At 40.7% G+C, this 20,498-nt stretch overlaps 1 protein-coding gene across 3 annotated transcripts in view; it reads right to left on the reverse strand.

The window, feature by feature from the left end:
- Positions 1 to 16,828: 16,828 nt before the first annotated feature.
- carmil2 (capping protein regulator and myosin 1 linker 2) overlaps positions 16,829 to 20,498 on the reverse strand; it is a 57,618-nt gene continuing 53,948 nt past the window's right edge. For 2 of the 3 annotated variants that reach the window (XM_039808796.1, XM_039808794.1), the window contains exons 39-41: positions 19,672 to 19,761; positions 18,698 to 18,811; positions 16,829 to 18,212 (exon numbers count right to left, since the gene is read on the reverse strand). In XM_039808796.1, coding sequence (XP_039664730.1) covers positions 17,623 to 18,212; positions 18,698 to 18,811; positions 19,672 to 19,761 — 794 coding nt within the window. In that variant the 3' untranslated portion in view covers positions 16,829 to 17,622. Of the gene's footprint in view, positions 18,213 to 18,697; positions 18,812 to 19,671; positions 19,762 to 20,498 lie in introns of those variants that run through there. The other variant, XR_005640060.1, reaches the window with a different exon arrangement.

Below are 20,498 nucleotides of genomic sequence, written 5' to 3' on the forward strand. Positions count from 1 at the left end.
CTCTTCCTTGTTGTGTCTAGTTATTCAAAGTCAAAGTCTGATTCTTGCTCTATTAATTTTGTGAAGGCCTTGTCATTGTGTTTTGAACCTGTAGCCTGGTCAAATCAGAAAGCAGCACAATCACATGATTTAGTAGTGACAGTAGTTGCAGTGCTAGTTGATGAGCAACTGTAGTTGGCAAGCTAGCTTCTGACATGCTAGCGAGGAATGTGTTGGCACTAGGAGGGGCCGGGTAGCTCTGCTTTATATACTTTATTTGAATTATATATACTCTTATTATATACTCTTTTAGTGCACTCAGGCTTTACCGTACCAATAAACTGTAGAACTTTATTATGTTTATCTTATTTTGTTCTTATGCAGTGTTATAGTTTGCTTACATCTGACTGGGAGTTTTTGATCTTTTGGTAGGGTGAGGCACGCAGAGTTTTGGTCTTAATTACGGTATTAATCAACTTATGTTCAATATAAAGAAGTGTGAACAGTATGATATGATTATATTTCATTTTAATCAAAATCAAAGAATCAAAAAGTGACTTTTCAGACCATCTGAGGGACTTATATTATAGTTATATATACACTCACCTAAAGGATTATTAGGAACACCCTACTAAGACCGTGTTTGACCCCCTTTCGCCTTCAGAACTGCCTTAGTTCTTGGTGGCATTGATTCAACAAGGTGCTGGAAGCATTCTTTAGAAATGTTGGCCCATATTGAGAGGATAGCATCTTGCAGTTGATGGAGATTTGTGGGATGCACATCCAGGGCACGAAGCTCCCGTTCCACCACATCCCAAAGATGTTCTATTGGGCTGAGATCTGGTGACTGTGGGGGCCATTTTAGTACAGTGAACTCATTGTCATGTTAAGTACAAGCTTTGTGACATGGTCATTATTCTGGAAGTAGCCATCAGAGGATGGGTACATGGTGTCATAAAGGGATGGACATGGTCAGAAACAATCAGGTAGGCTGTGGCATTTAAACAATGCCCAGTTGGTACTAAGGGCTAAAGGTGCCAAAAAACTCCCCACACCATTACACCACCACCACCAGCCTGCCCAGTGGTAACAAGGCATAGAGCCATGTTCTCATTCTGTTCACGCCAAATTCTGACTCTACCATCTGAATGCTCAACAGAAACGAGACTCATCAGACCAGGCAACATTTTTACAGTCTTCAACTGTCCAATTTTGGTGAGCTTGTGCAAATTGTAGCCTCATTTTCCTATTTTTTAGTGGAGATGAGTGGTAACCGGTGGGGTCTTCTGCTGGTGTAGCCCATCCACCTCAAGGTTGTTCGTGTTGTGGCTTCAGTTTGGAGTTCAGGAGATTGTCTAGACCTGGACCACACCCCTAAATGCATTGAAGCAGCTGCCATGTGATTGGTTGATTAGATAATTGCATTAACGAGAAATCTTACACGTGTTCCTAATAATCTTTAAGGTGAGTGTATATATATATATATATAATCAAATACATTTCTTTTGTAATTCATGCATTTCACAGATAGGTCAAGGTCAAGGTAACTTTATTTATACCCGAAGGTAGATTTGGCTTACAGTGGGAAGTTGGGTGCGTCAGCGTCCTTTTTACAGACACATACAAATGCATACTCAGTTACACAGTGCTGCTCTCTCCCCTTCTGTCCTGTGGCGCAGCAACACTGTGAGTAGGCAGTCAGTTGGGCTGAGGGGGGTGGACTGCTATAGAAACAAAGCTCCTTGAGCAGAAATGGATAAAGAAAGGGGTCTTTCGAATGGCAAGTTGAGTTCAAAGCCCTTCCAGATGGTTCTCTTCATAAGACCAAAGTTATCTGCATGTACTGTTGATGCGAACAGAGTTACCAACGGAGTATAATCTCAAATACCACTTGAGCATTACAAACTTGAAAAATATTCCTTTTAAAGTACATTTAGAATAGATCCAAAGACAGTTGCTTTTATTTTGCGATTAAAATTGTATTTGATTGGCAGACCTAATTCTAAGACATTTTATAATACATGTAACTGTTGATGGAGCAAAAGTAGCCCACTACCACAAACACAGGAGGGGATGGCACCACACACATATGTGAGTGACCCATGGATCTTTCCAGTTTGGTGAACAAGTTGATAAAGTCAGAAGCATTGAGAACTTTGTAAGTGTACAGACAGTTTATTTAACGAAGAGCTGCAGGAGCTCCGTGAAAGGGCTACGAGAGAGAGATACCGGTAGTCAATGCCACAACACAGCCTTGTACTTTGGGAAACTGGTGGTGTACCTGTGGACATTTTGAAGCTATGGCCACCCAACAGGTGCGTCTGTGTTGCACGGAGTGGGACCTGTTGCGTAGCGACACCCAAGAGACGATGTGTTTTGTGCAGTCTGAAGATTTCCCCTCTCTGATAAACAGGGCTGTACTTGAAACTTTTTTCCATGTCCCAAAAATATATTGGAGACGGGAGGGACCAGATGGACAGTTATCCACTGACTAAGTAGCTACACTAGACAAGTTATGTTTTACATCGGTGCGATTATTTCAGATATATTGAGCAAATTCCTTTTGATTTTAGTTTGCATCGCCAGCTGTAAGTCGCGGCTGGTTTTCAAGACGGCAGCCGTGTGTAAACATGAACGCTAATGTCTTTATAATCTATCTTTTTAATAAACTGTCTGTACACTTACAAAGTTCTCAATGCTTCGGTTAACATGTAGGGACCCTCATTATGCTACCGTTGAAGTTTGGTGATATTTTGAGCCTTTTTACTGGTACAAAATAGCGATCTGTTTTTACGTTCCCTGTGCCCCGAATACTAGCGTTGTAAGCTAATCAGCGGTCCGCGCTAGCTTCTTTCAAGCTGCAAACACATTCCATTAGCATGAAAACATGTCCCAGAGAACAATCGAGTGGGTACTCATCTGTTATTATCCCCTAGGTTCATTTTGCACCGGAATTGTCCTTTAAACTAGGTTAATTTAGCTAAAACCTCAGTGGCTTTTATTAGCCTATCACCAACAGTGGCAACCGGGAAACAACAAGGCATTGCTGAACTTGATGTGCATTCCTGATGATAAGAGTCACCTACATCATCATACTCAGATCTTTCAGTATGCTCAGGTTTTGCTGCACACCCACACTGTAGACCCACACTTTAATGTTAGTTTCTTGTTGTTGCAAATGTGTTACACTCAAATGCGCTTTGAGTGTCTATGATAAAGCGCTATATAAATGTAATAAAATAAATAAATAAAATATGCAATGTAATGCGACCAGTTTGCCTACTTCTGACAGGAAGTGTTGTCCTTTGGTATAGGAGCAGGATGTTTTTTTATCTGAGTTTCAGTGTTAATCATTGGGTTATTTTTAGATAAAGATGGAGTGTGAACAGTTTGATATGTTATTTTATGTGCATGAAAAGCTTTAAATTATGTTGCTGTCTCTGGGCATGTTTGGTTACATTGTGTTAAATTAAATACTTTGTTCCGGCTCACACCGTAGTACCAATATAGATTGTGGCTGTTTCAGTTGCAGAATACATATAAAGTAGCATACACTATGTTTTGTCAATCTTAAAATCTGCCATCAAAATTAATTATTAGAGCAGATACATATGAGTGAGGATGTAAGCAGGGATAAGCCTCTGTGTCTGGCCCCGGCACCTTCTTTCCTTAACTATCCATCCTATAAATCTGTAGCCTATACAAACATGTGTTTCCATCCACTAATTGCTGTACTTTTTATTGTAATTGCCACTATGCTGTAGCTATGTCAAAATTGGTGTTTCTTAATTCTATAACATGCAGTATATGAACACTTGAAATTTATTTATTAAGTTAGGAAATGGATTTTTTTGCCGGATACTTCTCTAATAGGAACAGATTTGTTCCAAACTTAGTTTACTGGGCTTTTGAATTTTGACTCTGTTATATGCACTTTATTTGCATCATACGGAGATCTGTTAGTGCCCAGGTTTTGACGCACTCATTCACTAATTGTAGGTGTTTATTTTATTATTTATTTTACATGTTTTATTTTTTGGTTTATTTTGTTTTGTCCTTTGGTAGGGTGAGGCGCAGGGAGTTTTTGTTTGAACAAATTAATTATAGCGTGCCACACTAAAACACAAATGTCAGATGCTAAACTGCTGAGTTAATTAGTGTGGAATTTAAAAGCTGCATACTTTCATACTTTTGTGTTTTGGTCTTATGCAATGTAATGCAACCAGTTTGCTTACTTCTGACAGGAAGTGTTGTCCTTTGGTAGGGTTAGGAGCAGGATGTTTTTTTTATCTGAGTTTCAATTCAATTCAATTTTATTTATAGTATCAAATCATAACAAGAGTTATCTCGAGACACTTTACAGGTAGAGTAGGTCTAGACCACACTCTATAATTTACAAAGCCCCAACAATTCTAATAATTCCCCAAGAGCAAGCAATGCGACAGTGGCGAGGAAAAACTCCCTATTAGGAAGAAACCTCGGACAGACTTGGATGTAGCGCGGCACAGCAGAGCATGGATGGACGACGTAGCAGGAAGCTGCAGGGTTTCGGTGTTAATCATTGGGTTATTTTTAGATAAAGATGGCGTGTGAACAGTTTGATATGTTATTTTATGTGTATGAAAAGCTTTAAATTATGTTGCTGTCTCTGGGCATGTTTGGTTACATTGTGTTAAATTAAATACTTTGTTCTGGCTCACACCGTAGTACCAATATAGACTGTGGCTGTTTTAGTTCCAGAATAGTCTGTCATCAAAATGGATTATTAGAGCAGATGCATGTGACTGAGGTTGTGAGAAGGGATCAGCCTCTGTGTCTGGCCCCGGCACCTTCTTTTTGGCTACGTTCAGACTGCAGGCAAAAGTGGCCCAAATCTGATTTTGTTTTTTGGGGTCAAGTGACTAGGTAAGACTTCTTCAGAAGTAGCGTGAACACTCAAATCTTGCTCAGATCAGATTTTTCAAATCAGATTTAGACCACTTCCATATGTGGTCCTGAATAAGAACCCGGTCTGTTTTTTTTTCAATGCGAGCCGCAGTGTGAACAACCAAGAGGGATTTAATGTGACTTTTACGTCAATCTACATCAACATTTGTCACAATTATACTCCGGCGGGAGTTAGCCCTAAACACAGACAGTAACATTAAAAACTGACAGAAAGTTTTGAATAAACTGCGTTTCTGACAGACCTCTGTAGCGAATTTGCAGCCATAACCCCGCAAAAGGCCAAACTAGCCAATTTTTCTCTCTTTCTCTTCATTCTTCTCCTCCTCAGCACCTCCTCATTAATGATACGGCTGCCATTACACAAACATTTTGAAATAAAAGTGAAAATGCTTAATGCTCCTCTATAACCTCCCTAAGTTTAGTGCAACAGCGTGCTGCGTCTGATCAACCCAGTCTCATGGCACTTCGTCAAATGTTCATGTAATTTAATTTATTGATTAGTGTACACGGACACGTTTATCTCTGTTTTTTTTCGTGATTTTAAACTAATGTATTTCAATGGTCTGATGTCATTGTTAGTGTTCTTTAGCACATGCGGGCTCAGTTCGAAACCACAAACAGTTCACACTGGGATCTGATATAGGCCACATTTTAAAAGGTCATGTGAACAGCCAAACAAAAAATCTGATCTGAGCAAAAAATCCAAATTAAGCATTAAGACTTGCGCCGTGAACGTAGCCTTTGTTTCCTTAACTATCCATCCTATAAAGCTGTAGCCTATATAAACATGTGTTTCCATGTTGAGCTAGACACCCCTGCCTGATACTTCTCTGCAAAGCATAGGAACTTTGTTTACTGAGCTTTTGAATTTTGACTCCGTTATATGCACTTTATTTGCAATATATGGAGATCTGTTAGTGCCCAGGTTTTGACAAACTCATTCACTAATTGTAGGTGTTTATTTTATTATTTATTTTACATGTTTTATTTTTTGGTTTATTTAGTTTTGTCCATTGGTAGGGTGAGGCGCAGGGAGTTTTTGTTTGAACAAATTAATTATAGCGTGCCAACACTAAAACACAAATGTCAGATGCTAAACTGCTGAGTTAATTAGTGTGGAATTTAAAAGCTGCATACTTTCATACTTTTGTGTTTTGGTCTTATGCAATGTAATGCGACCAGTTTGCTTACTTCTGACAGGAAGTGTTGTCCTTTGGTAGGGTTAGGAGCAGGATGTTTTTTTTATCTGAGTTTCAATTCAATTCAATTTTATTTATAGTATCAAATCATAACATATAGTAATAACACTGATAATATAGTTTTAGTTTTGTTATTATGCAATGTCCTAATACTAGTTTGTTTTGTTTTGTCCTTTGGTAGGGAGTTTTTCTTTGAACAAATTAATTATAGCGTGCCAACACTAAAACACAAATGTCATATGCTAAACTGCAGAGTTAATCAGTGTGGAATTTAAAAGCTGTATACTTTCATGATTACATGATTGTTCTCCTGTGGAAATGACAGTACATCTTTATAATTGTGTGGAGCTTAAAAAAACATAAGAAAAAAAAATAAAAAATAAACATGGTCGCTAAGTGCTGTGACAAAAAAAGTAATGATGTACTATTTCCCTGTGATTGTTCTTTGTGTTACTCTCTAGTTTTCTAATGTATCACTTCCACTGCACTCACACACATAAATTCAAACTGGTTTTGCCTCGTACACCGGACCGGAATGGTGAAACCAGAAAACGTATAATAATTTAGTAAAAGGAGTCCTATTACGCTTTTCCTTGCTTTTCTGTACAATGTTACAATGTCGGATGTTCATATTAAACATGGCCAAGGCTTTAAATGATGAGGTAAACGTGTGAAAGTAATCCCTGTGAGCAAAAACCTAGATTTCAGACTGTTCTGAAAGCTCCATTATTTTTTCTACTCTGGACTCAAAGTGACCTTGCTGGATTTCTTTATGCTAGTGCAGTGCCCTTCAAAACTGTTTAGAAACGTGGTATTTCTTGAGAAGAACTGCACATACAAACAACTTCCCACTTGACATGGCGTGTCCTTTGGACCTGAGCAACACATGACAGGACATAGTGTCCTGTAGCAATGCTAGAGTCTAAGTGCCATTTGGGTGCAAAAGCTGACACTAACGTTTCATTGTTAATGTGTATGCAAACCCCAGATTTTACACAAGTCAATAGTGTGACATGACATTAATGGAGGGTTTTAGTCCAGTCCTTTATTCTAGAACTCTTCCAGCTGTATCATCCTGTGTTTAGGTTGAACAGGTCCAGTGGAAAATCTGGTATAGAAATATTCCATCAGTTGGTCATTGTACCAATTGATGTGTTAATTCTTGAGAGATGAGGTCCTTTGCTTGAAACTCTTATGTGAATGTTTTTTAACGTGGCTCTCAGCTTTTTCTAACTCCTTTTTGTATTTAGCAGGTCTTTTGCCAAGTTATCACATTTGGCCTCTGTGTCAAACCACTTGAATTTAACTGCATTAAATACTCAAAAGGCTTGCTGCTGTGGCAGTTGCAATAGCTTCATTCTGTTTTCATTCTGCAGCACAAACCAAAAGGCCAGTGGAGGAGTTGACGAGAGTAATGGGTGAGACTACTTTCCAGTGTTGTGACCAAACCATCTTTGCTCAATTCTCAAGTCATCTGGTACAAGTCTTGAGTTATTTTTTTTTGGAGAAAGTCAAGTCACAGGTTATGTCAAGTCAAGTCGAGCCCTAAGTTAAGGCAAGTCAAGCCCAAGTCCCAAATCAAGTCATTTTTTTACACCCAAAATAAAGCACTCTACTTGTAGTATTAGGTCTTATAAAGAGAAAAGACAAGGTATTAGTAGCATCCAATCATGACAATCACATACCGGGGGGCTTTTTGAGTCGTCCAATCACAGTTCACATTTTGCGCTGCTGCATAGCATACTTGATAATTAGACAGAAACGTAACATTAAATAATATTATTTTATATTTAACAGCTAACATTCAAACTTATGGATACGCACAATTCATCATGCATCAAGTCATGTCAAGTCTCGAGTCATTAAACTTACAAGTCCAAGTCGAGTTTCAAGTCATTTATTTTTTGGCAAGTCGCAAGTCATCAAAACGGTGACTCAAGTCCACATCTCTGCTGCTTTGACTCCAAATAACATGTTCAAGCCCAGCCTCAGTTACCATCTCACACACTGTACAACATGGTCATGGGTTCTCGTCTCTGCTTCAATATGTGGATAGAAACTTTGTGAATCATTTTTCCTTTGCCACAATTTTTCCCTCATTTAGACATTGGCCCCAGCCATATGCACCATTGAACTGATCTATGCCTTGAAGCATGCATCAAGCCACTGCATTGCATGAACAAATGCGTTTGTTTTCAAGCCCATCCATTTTAGCCTGTGTGTTGATTCTTTCAATGTCTTCTACAAAATGCTATGGTGGTAAAAAAAAAAGAGAAGATATTTCAGGTTTCCCCTTTCCACACCAAACACCTGCTCAAAAAATGTTTTTGAAACGAATACTTGCTGGCAGTTTATTGATTACCCATCTGATCGGCCACAAAGAACATAATAAGGATTAAACACCCTGAGTCCAGTTCCAAAGAAGTGATGTCATCTTTTTAAGAGGAAGAGTGTCGTACATTTCTCCTCCACACACATCACTTAATAAATCCTCATTTTCCTTCATTCTCTTTGTAAAATGACTCTAATTTGTTGTCCACCAAAGAAAGGCTGATGAAAAAGTTGCCTGTCTTCAAAATCTCATGTTCAACATACCCTAAACAGCACTCAGGAAGCTATGGTTCCTTTTGGAAGATAGGCATTGCAATCTTTACAGTAAAAGTAAATGTTGAACGAATCAGATGAAGCTTTGAAAATGTTCCTTAATAGGTGGAGAGACTGGGGCAAAAGGTTGTTACATGAATGGTAAAAGTGTACTAAAAACGTTTTAGGAAGTCCTCCATGGCACACGCAGTCATGTTGTGCCCTTAAGGAATGAGATTGTAACAAGCAACCCGCACTGTGCAAGTCTAATTTCTGATCTGGGGAAATAGGTGCCATAGTAGTAGTAACACCACAATAGTCTTTATCAGGATTAATGTCATGGCCATCAACAAATGGATGAGGAAAGATGTTCATACACTCAATGTCTACTCTTCCATCAGTCTCCTCATAATTGTGTCATGTGGGCATCTGCTTATAACCCATAGCTCTTTATGCCACCAACTGGTCTGGAGACAGCTTGGATCAGATTGAGAAATCTGAAGACAATTAATGAGTACCATTGTTACTGCTTGCTGTGTTTGATTTAAAAAATGCATATCAACAAGCTGGTCTCACGCATGGAAAGATTTTTTTTGTAAAAGACTACTTCTAGGACAGTATATTATAGAGGGCTTTGAACTCCTTAAACCCAATGGTATCTCCATGCATGTTCACTCATGTAAATGCAAACTTAGATATAAGTTGCAATTGTCACAGTTTGTAGAATCCAATCAGGCACCCAATCAGGAGACAGGAGAGACAGTAGAGACAGGCCGCGAAGTGGGCGTCCCAAGAAGACCATTTCCTCAGCTTGTCAGCACTTAGGTGCCGTAGGCTGTCTTCTACAGATTTGCAGTCAAGGTTTGCAGGATGATATGACCGACGGCTCTCTGCCCATACAATCCGGAACAGACTGCAGCCAATCTCCGGTCTCATAGGGCTGCCAGGAGTCCTGCCATGACTGCCCTTCACCCGTCAGGCCCGTTTGCGCTGGTGTCGGCAACACGTGCACTGGAACCTGAACATGTGGAGGAACGTTATGTTCAGTGATGAGTCCAGATTCTGCCTACGACAGTTGGATCGTAGGGTCAAAGTGTGGAGAAGATGCGGAGAACGCTATGCTGATTGCTGCACCGATAGAGTAACACCTTTTGGTGGAGGCAGTGTGATGGTGTGGGGCGGCATCTCCCTCACTGGAAAAACAAGGCTTGTCATCATTGGAGGCAACCGAACTCTATCCTCAGAGATGACAACGCTCATACCCACAGGGCGGGGTTATCAGAGACTACCTCCAGAATGTGGGAGAGGAGAGGATGGAATGGCCTGCCAGCAGTCCTGACCTCAACCCCATTGAACACTTGTGGGATCAGCTTGGGTGTGCTGTTTGTGCCAGAGTGACCAACACAACCACGTTGGGGACTTACGACAAATGCTGGCTGAAGAATGCACAGCAGTGTGTGACCAGGCTGGTGACCAGCATAAGGAGGAGGTGCCACGCTGTTGTGGCTGTGTATGGTTCTTCCACACGCTACTGAGGCTCCTGTTTGTGAAATGAATACATTGTTAAATTGCCAATATGTCTTGTTTCTTCAAACTTCAATCATCCAATCCACCAAATATCAAATGAGTCAATGGCAGAATAAGCTGTTTGGCATTGGCAGAGAAGATTTGGCAAATTTTTGCTGCTCATCCCACAAATGCATGTTCCTTAGCAATGGGGCACCATTTGAAAGGAAACTAAACAGGCTTTCCAAGATTTATTGCCAAAAACCATTTTTACCACAGAGAAATAATCTACCGAACACAAATTTCCTTACTTGTAGTGCTAAGTTTATATAGCATTGTTTTCCACACAGACTTTACTTTGAGGGCTGTAGTCAAGTCCACCTTTGTCGAGTCCAAGACAAGTCCAAGACCAGGACTAGTGGAGACCGGGTCAAGACTGAGAGAGAAAAAAAAGAATCCTCTTCAAGACCATTTACTTACTTGTTCATAATGTATGTGATGTGAGAGACAATATATCTTCTATTTTAAGATGATCATTTTGCTTTAATATTTGTAATAATCAAAAAGCAAGTGCAGAGTAACACTATAGGATCAAATTAGGCCATATTATTATCTACTTAAAATATTAAATGGAAATGTTCCCATTCTTGAACTTATTACCTGTCCTGAAGAATTGATAGTACAGTGCTTGCTGACATTGTGTCTGTGACTAAATGAAGATGACAGATCTCTGATGATTTTGGTATATGATGCAGTCAATCTCGATGCCTGTTCTGGATGGATTCTGAATTAAACTAATACCTGTTTTCTGAACGAGCGCGCTCATCAATGGTTTTGTTTTAAAGGAGGAAGTTACTTTAGAACAAAAGCGTATAGTGCTGGACTCGGTCCAGACCAACTAGAATATTTACAGAATATATACAGAGTCCGAGTCCAAATACCAACGAGTCCAAGACCAGTCTGAGACAACAGAAAAGCGTCTCGAGTCTGGCCTCGGTCTCAAGTACTACAGCTCTGTTTGGACGGGCCAAATAAATTTTAGCAAACCATTTTAACTTAAAAAAAAAAAAAAAAACGTTGTATCCGTCCGAAAGATCGTCGACCCTATCCATGATCGTTTAACTAGTGAACCTAGATCTCCCCTCGCTCTACCGCTCCGGTAGCATGGAAATCCAGACCCAAACCCGAAGATTAAGGGTCTGGCATTGAGTAACGGCCCAACTCGAGGGCCAGCACCAAGCATGCATTTGAAAATCTCACTGCACGCAACTGGAGAACACTACAACCAATCGCTAAGCCCCATACGCTTAGCTACCAGAGGAGCTAACTGGAAGATTAAACTCTTGCCGTATCCGGTCGGCAAAACAGCAAAAACGTCCTTCTTGCAAAGGAACGATTGGAGCGCCGTCTTCTGTTCCTCTTTTAGATAAAATGCCAAGTCTAACTTGTTCATTGTAGCGGCCGAAGCCTTTTCAAACAACTGGTGTTCATCAGTAACCATCTTGCAATGTTTACTTATGACTTTGACATCGCAGCGCTGTGGTCATCTGTTTAGCTCGCCTCTGGCCCGCCTATATCAGATACACCGATGTGATTGGTGCAGCTCGGCTACAAGGGTATACTTAATGAGCATCATTACTGAATGTCAGAGTGACTCGCTGAGCAAATTGTAATTGTGCTCTCGCGAGAATTCTGGATTTCCAGGGTACCTCTCCGATACCTGTTGGTTCAGAGGGCTTTGCAGAGAAACAGAGAGAGAGAGAGAGAGAGAGAGAGAGAGATGTTCTCTGATATTATGTTCGAAGACGCGGACACGGTGGATACTTTACAAGCACGGACCAGATAAAGCAAGTTATTAGCAAGCATGTAAGGAGCCTAGCTAGTAAGGATAGCTATAAACTGACATATTTTCTGTCTGGTTCTCTAGCATGCACACGCCATCTGGCTACCACCACAAATAGAATCTAATTCCGTGGGAAACATGGTTATATGATAAAGTCCCATTGGACTTTGGTTCCAAAAACAATTATAGTTTCTAATTGAAAGAGCAATTTAAATGTATTTTAAAAAACAACAAAAAAACAAAGCTCCTCCATAAAAACCCAAGACATTACACAAAAAGAGAGATTACAAAGCTATGACACAACTCATCATTTTAATAATTATTAACAAGTATAGGTATGGATTTACACTCTGTTTATAACTTTGTTTTTGTTTGCTTTATGTAGGTTTGTACATATTCTGTGCGTGCAAGGCAAAGATAAACATGACGGTAGAAAATAAATTCTCCCCCGGGATGGGACGGAGGTCTGCCCTTACAAAACACACACACCATTCTCCACAGCCGACCTGAGACTTTGATAGACTGAATACACTCCTGTTGCTATCTTACACAATATCTGATCATATATTGGTCTTCTATTAGGATCTTATCTAGTTCTCTGGTGATATGGTGATTACATACGTGGTTGTCTGACGGATTTAACGGGTTGAATATCACACACTGATGTGATTCCACAGAAATATGCAAAAGCATGCAGAGCTTTAGTGTCCCATGTGTTAATCTGGAGATTCTAAAAGGCTTAACGTGAAAACATCTTAACAAGGCAAGAGATATTTTCCCACATGGATGGCATGATGGAACTTGTTAGAAATTGTGTAAAGGAAATTGTCTGACATCATTTTCGATGTATAAAAATTGGGCTCATTTCTTTAATTGTAAATGTTTTTTTTCAAGATGTTGGGAGCCACCTCACCTCTCTGTAGTGAGAGCAGCATTTTTTGGAAAAACTGGGGTTGAAAAGGTAGTGGTAGAAAAATCTATAAACATCAAATTAAGGCAAAACGTCAAGCTTTATGTGGCTCAATTTTAGCCTGATAGTGGTTCCAAACCTCCAAGTTGCCACCCGCATTTGAAATTTTAGAGGCTTGGCGTTTGCCCTTCTGGAAATACAACTGAGCCAGTCAATGCCTGTGTTAGCACAACTTCAGTTAGAATAATAATCTAACTGCCAGAGGCAGAATCGTAACAAATATGATGGATGAAACTGACACAGCTATCAAGACCATTGTAAAGAGACTGAGTGAAATAACAGCCCTTAAATGAGCACATGAAGCTGGAGACATGTCCTCAAAAGAAAGGTATTTATGGTGTTATACCTGTTGGTTTTAAACTTTAATTTAGCGGTTGGCCCCTCTAATACATGAAACATGGTATTCATAGTGTATTATTGTTTTCTACCGTGACATAACCTGTTTCACCTGCGCTCCAAATAGCTCGAGCGATATTATAACTGGGAAAAGGGAATTACTGCTCCTGTTCAATTGTTTGTATGCCTTAAAATAGTAGAATGTATCCACACTGGCAACAGCTGGATATAGTGTCCTTATAAGAATCCCCCCTACACTGATGAAGTGATGAAAATAAGAAACCAAAAACAACATTAAAGAACATGCAGCTGCTGATATGCCTACATGACTTAATTCACACAACGAGCCCCGTCTGTTTCTCCAATCCGTTCTCATTCCGAACTCGTAAAATAAGTACGTTTGGGCAGTGGCCTTCAGCGTCTGATGCGACGAAAAAGGCACCCTTCGGCGTATTTGTGTAACGTACTGGGGAGAGCCGGAGTTGGATGAGATTTAGCGAGTGGTATGTAAGGATGGTGGTTGGGGTGGTGGATGGGTAACACCGGACTTTCACTCAGGAGACTCGGGTTCGCGTCCCGCGTGTGGCGTTTTGTTTCCCCGTCTCCGGCGTGCGTTTCCCGGCTTTTGAGGCATCCTTTCCCCGTTGTTTTTCTCCTAAACCCAACCTCCGCGATTCCGTTATTGTCACGCTTCACCCGCGGCCGTCTGCCGGCGTGTGAGGCGTCCTCCCCCGCTTGGCAATAGTGGCGACCAAGCACGTTTACATGAGACGCTAAAGGAGACTTTTAACGTCAATAAGAACGAGAAAGGCTCCTGAACGAACGTCCTTATTTTACGAGTTGGGTGTGAGAATGTGTTGGTTTCTCAGTTAGCTAACAGAACTACGGCAAATACCACATCCTGCCACATGCTTCATTTGACCATAGACAGCACAGCGCAAGTTACAAAAAAACACTATTGCTATATGTGGTTATGGTGATCAGTGACGACGAGTATGAGCACAATGAACCAAACCATCTACTCACTGTATCAAACAGGGTTTCTGCAGGTTTCATCGAGTCAAATTCAAGACTTTTTAAGACCTTTAAAGACCTGTATCGCGACATCAAAAAAATGTCAGCATGCAGAAACATCATCTGAAACAATTCCCCTAATTCCTCATTAGCATTTTAGGACTGGTGCCTAGATTGGCTGCAATATAAGTTGCATATTGGTCTAATTTGTAGTCGTGATACAGCAAATTATAATTGGACTAGCGACAGAAAGAACTACAACACCACAGAATTAAAAAAGAACATTGTAAAGCGCTGTAGGAACATTTCAATGAGCATTTTAGGTATGGAAATTAAGACCGGTTTAAAATTATTTAAGACCTAAAAGACAATACTTAAAGGTGCCCTGCGACACGTATTTCATTACTTTGTGGTGATTCTACCAAGGTACTCTGTAACATTTTTTCGTGGAAAAAATGCCTTGGCTACCTTGTTTCAAGCCATTTTTAGCGTGGTCTAGAAAGCCTGCAGGAAGACTCAGCTCGATTTGTGCCAGTTCTCATTAATATTCAACAAGCTAAGCTGCTTGACTCTGATTGGTTAACAGCTAGCCAAAGAGAGCCTGGCTATCAGCATCCTTTACCCAGCACAACTGGGCGAGCTCATGAATAGTAATGAGCTCAGGCAACATGATGTCAGACTGACCAGCTTTTGTAATTGGCCTGATTTTCACCACATAACACAAACACATATGAACCTAAAATATTTCAAAAAATTAAAGTAAAAACGGTTTTGTATGGCAGGGCATCTTTAAGACTTTTTAAGAGCCGGCTGAAACCTATCATGACAAAGCATTATGAACTCTCATCTTTAAACCAATAGCGGTCCCTTCTTCTGTGTCACATAACTTTAAGTTATCTCCCTGAGCATGGCACTTTTAATGCTAATGTCCATAAATAGGAATTGAAATATGGATTTGGTATTGTACTTCAATTCATGCAGTTTACACAATGTGTTGTCTGGCATTATGGAAATCTTATCTCATTATATTTTCTACCTGCTACCGGCTGTCATACTGGCAGCATACTGATGTAAACTGCAGGACCCCAATAGTAAGTAAGTAGTCTAATAAACATGCTTAACATGTTCATTTAACCACGCCATAATACAAACAAACTGATATTTGCTCATGCCAACATAGCCTCTGTGTGGATGGCTGTCACAGCGATTGGTTTGAGGCAAAAAAAACTCCCTCCCAAACAGCTAATGACAACAAAATAAGCAATCAAAATTTGAAGTCATTACAATTTAAACATTTACCAAAAACCCCAATAAAAAAACAAAACAATGGGAGCAAATGAGCTTAATGTGTCTAAATGTAGATGAATCCCCTAAATCTAAGTCACAATGAAATGTGTCAATGTAGTTGAAGAGGCCTTTTTCCTGAAACCTGGTCCTTTCTGGAAACAAAAAAAAAATAATTGAAGAAGGCAAAGTTAAAAAGAAGATCTACTACGGTACTCACAATCTTAGAATCAAAGAGTACATCATGGGCCTTGAAACCTCCGATCAAATCATAAAGATAACATGTATAAGCAGGTGATATAAATGTGTCTTTGACATGTCAACGTGTCAAAACGTGATGAACTACACTCACAAACCTTTTGTTAGATGAGCCATCTGTTTTTCTGGAGAGTGTACAATAAAGATTTCGCATCCACCCAGCTGATGCTTTTGTCACTTTACTCATTTAGCATAGGCTAGCTGTGTCCCATTTCAGACTGAGCTGACATTGAGTCTTAAAGGGTAATACCGTCCTTTCAACCTGGACCCTATGTTCCTATGTTTTTGTGTGTAAGTGACTGATGGGAAAAACAATCTTTGACATTGGTCCAGTATTAAGCATGAACGCTGCAGCCGCAGACTGGGCTGCAATGTAACCCTATGGGGCAAATGTTCAGCAACAATTTGGTCCACTAAAAGTTCTGTTTTTGCCACTGAAAGGCTCAGATTATTTTCTAAATGTCTGACAACATTATGGAAAGGATCCCTTCAGAGATAGACCTGTAAAACCTCTTTGAGACCTTTCTGTTTAACCAGCTAGCGCTAAACAGACCAGACTCCATTTAAAAACAACAATACTTTTAGCGTGTACAGAGCCAACATATTTTCACATGTAAATCAGTAAACTATGTGTTTATTTCAACCAAGAGTTGTGATGGTTGGAAAAGTGGAAAGACGACCCAAAACGTCTTTTGATATTTATATTTTGTTTGTCGACTTTGAAGGAAAACTATTTTACGATGTTAAAACGACTGTTTATTTACATGAGTCTGGTGGCAATTTCGCGGATGTTTTTATGTTTAAAAAAAAGAATCATACTCTTTAACAGAAAGGTCGACCTCCTTAGAAATCCTTTCCATAATGTTGTCAGACACTTAGAATATTAATCGGAGTCTGTCAGTTGGGGGACAGTTGCAAATTACTCAATGCAAAGATGCAAGTGGATGTAGATTCACCCTGGGTGGTGCAAATTGAGGCAGAGAGTTAAATTACTTCAACATGTTTTAACTTCACCAAAAATATGCTGCTTATCCTGCAGCTTTATGGCACCATCTTATCAATGTACGGATATGAGAATATAGTTATAATGAAAGCTCCTTTTTGACATCAGTCAAAAGATGAGCTACCCACACATCAAGACGCAATACGCAGACACACACTATGTTGCTGGCTTGCCACAGCTAACACCTGTACATTTGCTGTTTGGGGTAAATAAGCACCGACTGCAATAACAACCCAATAATGCATGCCAAACAATTACTGCGATTGGGCACTCCTTATCAACTCAAAGATACAAAAAACAATCTGAATGTTGCCCTCAAAGAGGGTATGTCCAGCAGGATAACTTTGATTAATTTCTATTGTACTGGGCACGCTATTCACAGGTGTTTGACCCCTTGAAGGTCCATGCAGTCCCTGTTTATTCACCCCGTACAGCCAATACAGCAACTGTACAGACGTCAGCTGTAAGCTAGCAGTACAAATGTGCACCAACCATTTGCATTAAAAACATTCAGCTCTCAGATGTTCAAAGAGAACGCCCCTGACATGGGACACAGCAGCTGTTTCCTACAGGAGGCTACAACATTCGTGCTGTTCTCAGACCTCCCGCTTCCTGATCTTAGCGATGTCACAGACCCTCCCCCCTCTCCCCCTCTCCCAGGTGTGTCTTTTTCTCTTATGTAGGTCTGTCCGTGTGTGATTTATTCAGACAGAGGGGGCTCAGTTCTTTGGTCTGCTGGCTCTGCCTTCATTGTGTGCTGTGTAGAGAGCGCCTCCCCCCTCTCCTGTGTGCTGTTTCTCACATCCGCTGTGGCTGCTACTGCGCCGGGGCTCTTCTTCTTGTGGGACAGAGGGCTCACTCCAGGGTGTTCTGGGGATTCAGATGCAGCTGGGATTGTGCTCGGGGTCTTTTCTTGGGATGGTGGGGACACCGGCGGCTTTTCTAGAGTTCGGGGCAACGGCGGGGCTGTGCTGGGGCTCTTCTTCTCGGATGTGGGGGTTACAGGAGGCTTTTCCAGGCTCTGGGTTAGCGCTGGAGGCCTCTCCAGGACGGATGGCATTCTGTCGAGGGCTGCAGTTGGACTGAAGAGTCGGGGCGCCGAGGCTTCTTGTTGAGCTTGGGCTGTAGAGGAGGGACACCGTGAGCCTGGGGAGTCCTCTTCCCCTGGAGGGGGGTGCTTGGTTTCAGCTACCGTCCGTCCACAGCCCGCCCGTCCTCTCTCTGCCTTCAGCTCGTCCATCTGGACAGCCTCCTTCTTTCCTCCAGATGTCTGCTTCCCTGTGTCACTGGCTGGACGGAAACACACAGACAGATGGGTTTAGATCGCGAAAAAGACTCAAAGAATGAGAAAGTATGACTGATGATTAGGGTTGGGCATCTTTTAGATTTTAACAATTGTGATTCAAATTACGATTCTTCCTTTCGATTCCGGTTCTTATTGATTCTCTTTGAGGGGTGGAGTACAAACGGGTCACATGCTTATTTCACAAACCGACATTTTTTTACCGGGCTTTTTCAACGTAAAATAAAGCCACGCTTTAGAGCTCTGCTTGCTGTGCTCCGTGGCTGCAACACAACAAGCCCCTGGAAGTACGGTGGTGGTTGCTACGGAAACCAAAACTTGCGCATGTTGAATCTGGAACCGATGATCGGATTCAAAACCAAACTTTACGATTCCAATAGAAAAACGATAACATTGGAATTGTCATTTTTTAAACGATTCCAAGTTGGAACCGGTTCTCGATTCCCAATCCTATGATGAACAGCAGTCTCACCCTCCAGAGCTCTTTGTGCTTCCTCCCCACTAGATGGGTCTTCAGTGCAGGTGGGCAGGTCCCCTCCTTTGCCCCGGCAACGGATGGGCGACCTCTGCAACACCGCCTTCAGCTCTGACAGACGGAGACAGAGACAGAGGGGCTCGAGACTATCGGAGACCTAGGGTTCATCTTAAATGATGACCACTCCATGCCACACAAAACGTTAGAAAACACACTCTGACACACACTCATGCTTAAAGCTGCTTAAATCACTATTCATATATCAAGAAAAGTGAAATGTTTGTGTTTTCCATATGATGACAGGTATGACGCTGAATCTTTATCAGCGGATGACCTTATAATGCTCATATTTAATGCTGTCCTTTTTAAACTTATACTTGCAGTGCTATAGTTTTTATATTACTATGTCTACATTATTCTCTTATATTGTCCATATTTAATGCTGGTCTCTAGACTTTATCATTGCCCTGTTAGACTTATTTGCACTACCACCATGACACCCCTCTCATAGAGCACCTTACCATGCAGACTGAATCACAGGGTCAGTCCCTGCCCTGCCACTGCAAGCCTCTCATGCTTATACATCCCTTATAGTACATTCATGTGGATTTTTTATTTTATTGTCCATATTATTCATGTGGATTTGTTATTTTATTATTCTGTTTATGGTGTATGTGTATGTTGTGTGTGATGTGTTTAAGCTACTGGGACCTTGAATTTCCCATTGGTGATCAATCTTGAATCTTGTAGGAAAAACTGAGCTCATAAGTTGTAGTCTGGCTTTGTCAGGCTAACTGAGTTACAGTTGTTTAATCCGCAGCATCTGCAGATCACTTCATTATCCTTTTACAGACTTGTCGTTCAATGTAACCACACTATATTTCTAACCTTATAGTTATTTCTTTTGGTATTTAATTTTACCAGTATTTTGTGTTTTTATGTCTCCTTTAAACCCTTTGGAAAAGTCTTACCTTGTGTCATGGCCAGAGTGTCCTCATGGACGGACACAGCTCTGCGTTGCGGAAGGGTCCTCATGTGTGTGCGTGGCTTAGGAAGACTCTCTGAAAGTATGCAAATAAACACACAATGAAGACATATTTTTGGCTTCATGCGCCACTGAGCAACTGTCATAAGAATAAACGGGGCTATGCCTCGTACGCTGTAACTAGGTCTTATTATACATCCATGTGCCACCTCAGTATTTAAATGTACACAACGTGAATTCATTAAGAACTGGCCAAACTAAAATGTGCCAGTTATTTCACGTGTTACTATTTATCCCATCGGATGGAAGTGCAACTATTAAGACACACATCAATTATATTTATTATATTATATATATCATATTATAACATTATTGTGATTAATGTTATGTAAATGTGCATTTAAATGTTACATGTAGATGCAACCGAACCTAAATGAATGCAAACTTGAATCTTTCAACCCGTACAATTTCATCTCATCTTCCTAAGTGGTTTAACAGCATGTTACACCTTGAGTCATATGTCATCATCACCTTAATGTAATATGACGCGTGTCATGTTACATTAAGGTGATAATGACCCAGAGATGATAAAGGCTGTTACCATGGGCACCTTCCACACCCTGATCTTATGTAGACATAGCCCGGAGCAGCAGTACGTGAGAACGCAAACGTCTGAATCAGTCAGACCAGACATTAACCAGAGTCTGTGTAAAGTCTGCGTAATGGCCGGCTGAGCTCATGTGTGAACAGAGCAGCTCATTGTCCGGAAAATTCACAGCGAGCGAGTGGGCGTGTTGATGACGTTTCTATCAG

Source organism: Perca fluviatilis, chromosome 8, assembly GCF_010015445.1.
Source record: "Perca fluviatilis chromosome 8, GENO_Pfluv_1.0, whole genome shotgun sequence".
NCBI classification, from domain to species: Eukaryota; Metazoa; Chordata; class Actinopteri; order Perciformes; family Percidae; genus Perca; species Perca fluviatilis.